This window comes from Mustela lutreola, chromosome 8, assembly GCF_030435805.1.
Source record: "Mustela lutreola isolate mMusLut2 chromosome 8, mMusLut2.pri, whole genome shotgun sequence".
Lineage (NCBI taxonomy): Eukaryota > Metazoa > Chordata > Mammalia > Carnivora > Mustelidae > Mustela > Mustela lutreola.
Window position 1 is genome coordinate 142820863 of NC_081297.1, and position 9780 is coordinate 142830642.

Genomic DNA, 9780 nt, shown 5'->3' on the forward strand with positions numbered 1-9780 from the left:
TTTTGAGAGCGGCCAGCCTGGATGCAGCGGCATATGTGAGGCCTGTGCCAGCAGAGCCCTGACTGGGAGCCCCCCGCCCCGCTGTCTGAGCTCCCAAGGATGATCCTTCTGGCCACGTGCGCCAGTGCTCATCCTGAGCCAGCACGGCCCCAGGGAGCGCAGGGGGGGGGGGGGTGCAGGCCCAGGGCAACACAGCCCCTGCCGAGCCAGCCCTGCATGGGGTTTCAGAAAGCGGGGCTCCCTTGGGGGCTGGCCCTCACCCCTCTTCCCTTCTCTCAGGACCTGATACATCAGTGAGGGGAGGAGCCAGGCTCGCCAGAGTCTGAGTGCCAGCTGGTGTGCCCCTCCCTGAGCCTCAGTTTCTCCATCTGTGGGCTGAGCATAGTCCATACACACCTTCAAGGATTGGGGACCCTGAGATGAGGCTGGGAGGCCCTGGTGCAGGGCGGGCCAGGCAGGGACTGTGCAGTGGGACAGGGCTGACCTCTTCTCGCCTTTCAGTCTGCAATGATGAGAACCCCTGTGAGGGCATGAGCCGGCATGCCACCTTCGAGAACTTCGGCATGGCCTTCCTCACGCTCTTCCAGGTCTCCACCGGCGACAACTGGAATGGGATCATGAAGGTACCGGGGGCGGGCTGGGGAGGCAGCCAGCGGCTTGGGGGCTAGGCAAGGGTTCTGACAGCTAGGGCTCCCGCCCGGCGCTCCACCGCACACACGGGAGGGGAGAGCAGGGCAGTGGGAAGCAGAGGGACCTGCTTGGGGCTCTGAAGCCCAGCAAGGTGGAGATGAGCCCAGAAATCGTTCTCTGGGTACCTCTGCCTGCTGCTCTGGGATCAGGGCTCCGCCCAGGGCCAGAGGGGACTTGGGGCCCACAGTCCAGGGTCAGGGGCTGCAGACACCGCTCCTCCTCACCTGTCCACCCCGGGGAGGCTCCCTGGCTGCGGTCCACGGCCCGGCCTGGGCGGGACGGGGCTCAGGGAACGCAGAGCGGAGGCGCCCGGGCCCTCGCCGGGCCCTCACAGAGCCTCGCCGCCCCCGGGGCAGGACACGCTGCGCGACTGCACCCACGACGAGCGCAGCTGCCTGAGCAGCCTGCAGTTCGTGTCGCCGCTGTACTTCGTCAGCTTCGTGCTCACGGCCCAGTTCGTGCTCATCAACGTGGTGGTGGCCGTGCTCATGAAGCACCTGGACGACAGCAACAAGGAGGCCCAGGAGGACGCCGAGATGGACGCCGAGTTGGAGCTCGAGATGGCCCACGGCCTGGGTCCCAGCCCGCGGCCGCCCGCCAGCTCCCCGGGGGGCCCTGGCCGGGGCCCGGGCGGGGCGGGCGGCGGGGGCGACTCCGAGGGCCGCCTGTGCCGGCGCTGCTACTCTCCGGCCCAGGTGGGCAGGGGTGCAGAGGGCGGCACCGCGGGGCTGGAGGGGGCAGTCGGGCGTCCGAGACCTCAGGCAGAGACCTGGGTCGTTTTGAGCCCCACCCTGCCCGGCTCCATTTTAGGGGTTACCCTGTGACAAGGGGGTTGGGTCCCGCCCGCCCCGCAGTCCCTCCCCCCCCAGAGCTGGCCGATAATCCCGCCTGTCCCCACCCCGTCCCCGTCCGCCTAGGAGAACCTGTGGCTGGACAGCGTCTCTTTAATCATCAAGGACTCCTTGGAGGGGGAGCTGACCATCATCGACAACCTGTCCGGCTCCATCTTCCACCACTACTCCTCGCCGGCCGGCTGCGAGAAGTGTCACCACGACAAGCAAGAGGTAATGGCAGCCTCAGTGGGGAGCTGGTGCCTCGTGGTGGGGACAATGTGAAGTCTGGCAGAGGACAGCCCAAGGGAAGAGCGTGGGTCCCCCCGACCAGTGCTGTTCAGCTTACAGGGGTGCTGAGTCTGGGGGCAAGTGGACCAGCATTGGCATTCACAGTCTGGGACGATGAGGCTGCCCGAGGGCGCGGCCCCGGCCTAGCACTGGACTGACTGTCACGCCATCCTGTGTCCCCCACCCCCTGCTCAGACTGGGTCCCCGGTGCGTGGTGGCATAACTTCCATGCTCAGCAAATCTCTGCCTCTGTAACTACCTGCTTGTGTCTTTCTGGAAGACCAGGCCTGCCCCTTCCCAACCCCCAGGGTGACCTGAGGCGGCCACCTCTCCCTGCAGGTGCAGCTGGCCGAGACGGAGGCCTTCTCCCTGAACTCAGACAAGTCCTCCTCCATCCTGCTGGGTGATGACCTGAGTCTCGAGGATCCCACAGCCTGCCCGCTCGGCCCCAAGGACAGCAGGGTGAGAGGTCCCAGCGGGCTTCGTGGGGCTGTCCCTGCAGGCTGGCCTCCATCCGGCCAGCCAGAACACTGCTTCTTCCTCGTGCATGGGCCTAAGTCTTTACCAGGCACTTGGCTACAGTGACAAGGAAGACCCTTGGGATCTTAGGGCCAAGCCTGGAGTGAGCAGGAAACAGCAACCTGCCTGGGACACCAGAGAGGGCTTCCTGGAGGTGGGGCCCTTTCACCTGGGTTTTGGAAGATGACCATTGTTGGCCAGGTGGAAGAGCGAGAAGGCCATCTCGGGCGATGAGAGTGGCCCAAGCAAAGGCTGTGGAGCAGGGGCATAAAGGCAGCTGGGGCAGGGTCTTCCCTGTCCCCCCTCACCACCCTAACCCGCCTCCCTTTCCTGCAGGGTGAGCCGGACACACCTGAGCCCGTGCACGCAGGAGAGGTGGGCGAGTGCTTCTTCCCCTTGCCCAACACAGCTGTCTCATCAGATCCGGAGAACTTCCTGTGGGAGAGGGAGGTGGTCCCATCCAATCCCGTCCGGTCCTGGCTGAAGCAGGAGAGCAGCCGAGGTGAGGAGGGGGAGCCCTCACCAGCTCCCCACGGCCCCGATCTCTGGCAGCTGCTGCAGAGGGGCTGGCCAAATGCTTTTCTTAGTGTCTCTGCCCAGACAATTCTATTGAGTCCAGAAAGAACCAGATACTTAACAGACAATAAAAGATGGGATTCTCTGGTCTGATGTAACAATGATAAAAATATCAAGATAATACAGGGAGGTGAGATAGTAATGATCTGGCAACCTGATCTAATGGGAGGTTCATGCTGAGCTCCTAGAAGCTGTGGTGAAAAGGGAAACGGGTTACATAGAGTTCTCATTAGGCAGAAGGAAAGCTGCCAAATTATTGTGGTATTTTTCTAGAGCTGAATGTGAGACGTGTTTATCCACATCTTCACATGAGGTGATTTTGAACAACAGAAAGCCCATTGTAAAATGTTGGGACATTTATCTTTCGGCCCCACACTCAGCCTCCTGCGTCTGTGCGCTGGGCTTGTGGACAGAGGGTCTAGTTCCCTTGTTCGTCACTTGGGCTCTCCTTCACCTCAAGTCTTCTTGGAGGGTGATGGGAATCTGGTTCCACAGCACTAGCTCACGGAGATGAGCTCATCAGCAAAGAGACCTCTCCAGACCCTGAGCCCACCCCAGGTACTTTCTGGAAGGCCAGGCATCGAGCTCCTTCCAGGAGCTGGGGGTGGAGTGACTTTTCTAAGGACTCTCCCTAAAGCTAGTGGCCTTGGTGGCTAAGGTGCCAAGACCCCAGGCTTCCTGGACCAGAATGAGGGTGCAGGACCCAAGAGCCACTCTGATTGAGTAAAAGCCTGTCCCCTTTGGTTAACTTTTCATTTGTATAGTCCTTAAACAATAAGACGACACAGAACAGGAACCTCCCCCCACCCCCATTGGAGACATTCAAGTTATCCAGCCCGAGGTCCCTCTTTCGAAGAGGAAGGAGCTCAAGGGTCCTTGAGCCTGGGTCTACTGGCTCCAAAAGCTTGTCTTTGCCCAGTGGCCAGGAATCAGAGCGGCTGGCTCAGTATTTCTTTCTGGCTTTTGCAACGGAGACATCAGCTCTCAGAGGGGGAGATTTACCCAGAGTCCCACAGCCAGTTTGGTAGGAAGCCTCCTGCCTGCGGGTCTAGAAGGCATCCTCCAGGGGCCTACCAGCCCGAGCCCGCTCCCTAGCCCCCTCTCCTCCTTCCCCAGCTGCACCCCCGAGGCCCTTCTCCCCGGATGCCTCCAGCCCTCTCCTGCCCATGCCCGCCGAGTTCTTTCACCCTGCTGTGTCTGCCAGCCAGAAAGGGCAGGAGAAGGGCCCTGGCACTGGGACCCTCCCCAAGATCGCCCTGCAGGGCTCCTGGGCATCCCTACGGTCGCCGAGTGTCAATTGCAGCCTCCTCCGGCAGGTATGGACACCTCCTCGTCTCCACGAGCTTTCCTGCTTGGGGGCGGGGGGGCATCTGAGTGGGGCCTTGATGTACAGGTGGAGAAGGAGGGGCAGGTCTGGGGGAAGAGAGGTCTGGCCTACACGCCCACCAGTACTGCACTGGCTGGAGCTGCCTACTGGGCATGCAGAGGGCACGAAGCACAGAGCAGAAAGGTTACTCAGAGCCTGCAGCCCCAGAGCTCGGAGAAGCAGGAGCTGCCCCAGCTCCCATGTATATGGTGGAAGCAGAGCTGGTCCAGTGCTAGCCCAGCTGCTGGTCCCAGCTAGGTGCCTGGCTGTGTGTGAGGCTCGGGGGCAACAGATACAAAATCCCTGCCCCATGGCTTATGCTGTACTGTCCAGTGCATGTGTTGCAGGGGTGTGAGAGGAGAGGGTAAGCCAAAGTAAGTGCGTGAAAATCATCTATTTGAGAGTGATACCTGGCCGGGAGAAGATTGCCCCAGGAAGGGACTATGGGGGGGGGGCAGTTCTTGGCGCTGGGAAGGCAGTGAGGGGTGAGGTACATGGATGCCCGGGGAAGAGATTTCCAAGCAGCCTGGGGCCAGGGCTGAGGGGTCCTGGGGGGAGGGGGAGAGCGAGGGGAGGATGGTGAGAAGAAAGGTCCCAGAGGGCTGGGATGGGGTTCTTGGGCCACCACGTGAGTGTGTTTAAGTAAGGGGGGGGGGGCGGCGGTGCAGGGATCACAGCAGGAGGCTACTGCCAGTGACCACCGACAAAGGCCACCCCTAAGCTGGGATGGGTGGTGATGTAGCGGAAGGGCCCTGGGGTCCTGGGTGCATTCTGAGGGGAGCTCCCGAGGCATCGGAGGGGCTGCTGTGCCTGTGTCTCTGGGAGGGACAGCCTGCCCCAGGGGCAGAATGGGGACACCTGCTGCGGACCCTCAGCCGCCCCAGCCTTGCCGACCCCTCCCCCCACCGCCCCCCAGGCCACAGGGAGCGACACGTCGTTGGAGGCCAGCCGCAGCAGCTCGGCGGGCAGCCTGCAGACCACGCTGGAGGACAGCCTGACCCTGAGCGACAGTCCCCGGCGCGCCCTGGGGCCCCCGGCCCGCACCCCGGGCCCCCGAGCCGGCCTGTCGCCCGCCGCCCGCCGCCGGCTCAGCCTGCGGGGCCGGGGCCTGTTCAGCCTGCGCGGGCTGCGGGCGCACCAGCGCAGCCACAGCAGCGGCGGCTCCACCAGCCCGGGCTGCACCCACCACGACTCCATGGACCCCTCGGACGAGGAGGGCGCGGGCGGGCGCGGCGGCGCGGGCGGCGGGGGCGCGGGCAGCGAGCACTCGGAGACGCTCAGCAGCCTGTCGCTCACGTCGCTGTTCGGGCCGCCGCCGCCGCCGCCGGGACTCCCGCCGGCCCGCAGGTTCAGCAGCACCAGCAGCCTGGCCGCCGGCCCCGGCCCCGGCCGCCCGCGCAACCCCGCCCGGCCCCGCGGCCTGGCCCGGAGCCCCTCCTGGGCGGCGGACCGCAGCAAGGACGCGGGCGGGGCCCCCTCGGCGCCCCCCGAGCCGCAGCCGGGCCCGGCGGAGCTGCAGCCAGCCGACGCGGCCAGCAAGCGGAAGAGATGAGGGCCGCAGGGGCCCAGCCGGGCGCCCCGTCCCACCGTCTTTTACCTCAGGAGCCAGGGGGCAGGCAGCAATACTTTGGCCACAACCTGGGCGTCGCGCAGGGGCCAGCCAACCAGCGCCGGGCCGCCGACAGGGTGGCCTTGAGCAGGGTCTGGGCTCTCCGAGGCCCGGCCGTGGCCCTGGCTGTGGCCCTGGCTGTGGACCCCAGCCGTGGTCCTTCCCGTGCATATACATATACATATATATATGCATATATATAGAGAGAGACAGACATATATATTTATTTATTTTTTTTACTGAGAGCTTATGATTTCCAGAAAGTGCTACAGTTGGAGGTGGGGGGGTTGCGGGCTGGTGCCCAGATATAGGGCTTTTGCCGGATGCTTCGGACCCAGGCCAGACCTACCCCAGGGCGGATGGTCCAGCTGGGGCGTTAGCAGCCGAGCTCTTTGGTATCTCCCCCCGCCCGGGGCTGGGAGTAGCTTGGGAGAAGCTCTAAGGCCTCTGAAGTTACTGTGGCCGGGGAGACAGGCTCAGAAGAAGAGGTGAAATTCAGGGTGCGTTTTTTTTTTCCTTTAAAGAAGAAACGCCGCTAAGATCCTCCCCCCACGTATTGGGGTGTCTGTCTTGTTCCTGACTGTCTAGTTGTCGTGAACAGTCTTTTGTAGATGCCCCAGAGCACACTCTTAGTCAACCAGTTAGATGTCTTTATTTAGGAAAACCAGGGGTGAATAGTCGTACTTTCTTAGGGCAGGGGTGGGGGGTGGAGGGTAGCTCCAAGGCTGGGCAGGGTCTTCAGCCAGTGGGCAGGGCACTTCCAGGGGTGGGGGGGGGTAGTCTGCCATGGCTTTGCCCCCCAGGGAGGCCAAGGGCAGGCATGGAGGCAGCAGGAGAGAGGAAGGGTAAAGGGTATTGAGCAGGGCATGCGGAAGCTTGGAAGTCAAGGGTACCAGCCTGGTCTGTGCCCGCTAGGCTCCACTGCGGGTACCCTGGGCTAATGCAGTCAGTGGTGGCCATTACACGCCACCTTTTATCTATCTGCCAGGTGGGCTCTGAGCCATGGTCATTCCTGGCGGTCATGCTGCCCCGGGCCCCTGGACAGGTCTGCCCCTCTCCAGTGGAGTTCAGGGGAAAGCAGATTCAACAGGATTCTAAGCCCAGATGGGGGCACCTGCCTCGTCCTGGGACCAGCCTCGCTCTCCCCCCGCCACCACTTTCCCAGGCTGCAGATCAGGTTTTACTCTAGCTGTGCTTCCCAAATGGGTTCACAGATGGGTATTTTTTTTGTTGAATAGTTACGCATTTATTTCAGTATTTATTAAGAAATAAACCGTACACCGAACCCATGATTCCACAGATATTGCTTAGGTCAAGGGGAAGTCTTCGGAAGTGAGTGGGTTTAAGGTCACTTTAAAGAAGCCGGTTGGGAAGGTGAAGGTCGAGGCCGTTGGTCTGCACACCCATGGGGTCCTGGGGTGGGAAAGGCTGCCAGTTCAGGAAATGCTACACTTCGAGCAATAACCCGGGTCCTTTGCCTTGGTGAGTTTCCCTCGGATGGCTTCAGTGGGGCCCTGTGAGGGGGCCCTTGTCTTCGTTCCCAAACCCTGACCTTAAAGAAACTTGCCTTCAGGCCGGGCTGGTGAGTGGTACTGAAGGGCTGACAGCTTGCATGGGCTCCGGGGACCTTCTGAGCGCTTGGGGCCTGGGCATGAGGCAGCGAGTGACTCAGCCTTTGTGGTCTGCAGGGCCCTTCAGAGCTGGTGTGGGGAGTGGGGAAAGGTGGGTAGGCCCACTTCCCGCATGAGGAAACTGAGTCCTGGAGTGGATGAAGTGGCCAGCTGGGGATACCTCAATGCCCTGGAATTCTGTAGGGAGCCAGCACCTGGGTGTTTGGGGTATGAAAAAGTGTGCCCTGTGGTCAGAAGGAGTGGGTTCAGAAGGCAAAACCTGCATGTGGGTCTCCGCTGGCCCCATGGAGTTGGGCCAGCATGGAGGTCAGACCTACATCAGCCCTTCAGCCTCCGGAGTTTGGCTCTCCTCCCCTGGAAGTGTGGAGGGTGGACTGCTGTGCAGACAGCGAGGAGATGCCCGAGCGCTGAACCCCCTCCCAGGATGGCAGCCTCCAGTGGGAGGACTGCCTGAGCCCTCCCTCTCAGGGAGCAGCCGCACCTGGGGTCCTGTCCTCTTCAGCTCCTGGCAGCTCCTCAGCAGGGTTGGGGGAGGCTGGGCCCAAATCCTAAGCTTCCTGCTCCCGCGAGCCTTGTGCAGCATACCTTGCCCTGCTGTTTTGGGACGGGGGGAGCTCCTCCGGGGAAGAAGAGGCCCCGGCTAGCTCGGCCTCACCCTCCCTCCCAGCCAGGCACTGGGCCCAAGCCATCGTGGCTGGAGGGGCGGAGGGCACACGCACATTAGGTGTGCAAGTCAGCACGTTCCCGGAGGGACGTGTGTGCTGGAACCAGAAGAGGGACACGGGACCTAGAAAGTCTGAGTAGAGGACCGATTGGGGTTCAAGGGTTTGGTCTGTGACACTCTCAACAGCGTCCATTTTCCGGGCCTGGGTGTTGTCTTTCTTCATCTGAGGGGCAGCCTCTAGCAGTGTGCACGGCTGTGGCTAGGCACAGTCCAGAGAAGTGACGTTCCCAGCGTCACCAGGTGATGGGTGCCTGGGCAGGGAATATGCCCTGGTGTGCGCGACATGAAGCCATCCTTTTACTCTCAGCCTTGTGGTCACAGAATGAGCAGACACGTGGTGAGGATGGTCTAAGCAAAGGGACTGGCCCTAGCGAAGCTGGGCCGGACAGAGTGGGGTGAGCCTAGAAGTGGGATCGGCTGAAGGTAGAGAGAAGCTTGCTCTGGGGTGGGAGGGGCTGTGGTTGTGGGAGAAGAGGCTTATTCCCCAGGGTTGGGAGGGGCGTTCCAGGTACTGTTCCCAGGCACTGGGCTTTGTTTCTGGGAGCTACAGGAGTTAGGGGGTCCGGGAAGCCGTGATCGGCTGGCTAGGACAAGCCAGAATGAATGGGGGTTGGCTGAATGGCTCCTCTGCCCTCCTGACCCTGTGACCTCTTCATCACAAAAGCACAAAAGTACCCTAAATCCCACAGATCTGGCCCCAGGGAGAGAAGGGAACTTGGTGTTGGATACCCCAAGCTATCTGCTTGCAGGGCTGTGCCGAGTGGTGGCTAGCAGGCATCTGCACAGATGGACGCGAGACCCGATAGGGCCGTGGCCCACCCTGGCCAAACGCTCTTCCTGTCCCCTGCCCAACCGTCTTTTCCCCTGGTAGCTCCCCAAAGGATGAAGCGTGCACAGTACCAGCCCACTGGCCTGTCTCCCCCCAGACCCTTCCCTTCCAGCCTTCTGTTTTCTAGGGCCAACTCTGGCCCTCTTTGCTGCGCTGTGTAAGGGCTTGGGGTCTTAGAAGCCGCTCTTTAGCCCAGATACACATACTCTTTTTGTCTTTGTGCAATAATCAGTGTTCCTGGTGGAGCCTGGCTTGGCTAGGGCCTGGGGAGGAGGCAGAGGCCGCCACCTCCAAGAAGCCCTCAGCCCGGGCCCGCCACCGTGACTATCACACTCTGAGTGGCTGTACAGTTTCTACGGTGTGAATGAACTTCCCTCCTAGTTGCTGACGGCACTGGTCCCTGCTGGCCCAGATGGCCCAGGCATAGAGAAACCAAGTGGCAGCTGCCACCATGTTGTTTTGAATAAAAATACAGAAGCCTATTTCAGAAACTTTCCGTGTGCCTGTGCTCTTCTTTCTTTCGTGGGGTGGGTGCTGAGCTGGGGGTTTCCTGGGGTGGGGTGGTGAGAGGTTCTCCATCAGGCTCCAGCTGCCGGGCTTAGGGTGTCTAGGACCTAGAAAGGGTCCTCTCATGGCTGGGGTCTGCTGCGCTGGGGAGGAGGCGGAGCCTAGCTCTGAGCGTAGCCTAGCATGAGCTCTGGTCCTGTGGCTAAGA

General features: G+C 61.8%; 1 protein-coding gene across 1 annotated transcript in view; it reads left to right on the top strand.

Moving 5' to 3' along the window:
- CACNA1I (calcium voltage-gated channel subunit alpha1 I) overlaps positions 1-9550 on the top strand; it is a 114391-nt gene extending 104841 nt beyond the window's left edge. The window contains exons 31-37 of the mRNA XM_059187032.1: positions 502-623; positions 1047-1385; positions 1608-1754; positions 2151-2273; positions 2667-2832; positions 4023-4222; positions 5189-9550. Coding sequence (XP_059043015.1) covers positions 502-623; positions 1047-1385; positions 1608-1754; positions 2151-2273; positions 2667-2832; positions 4023-4222; positions 5189-5824 — 1733 coding nt within the window. The 3' untranslated portion in view covers positions 5825-9550. The remainder of the gene's footprint in view (positions 1-501; positions 624-1046; positions 1386-1607; positions 1755-2150; positions 2274-2666; positions 2833-4022; positions 4223-5188) is intronic.
- Positions 9551-9780: the final 230 nt, after the last annotated feature.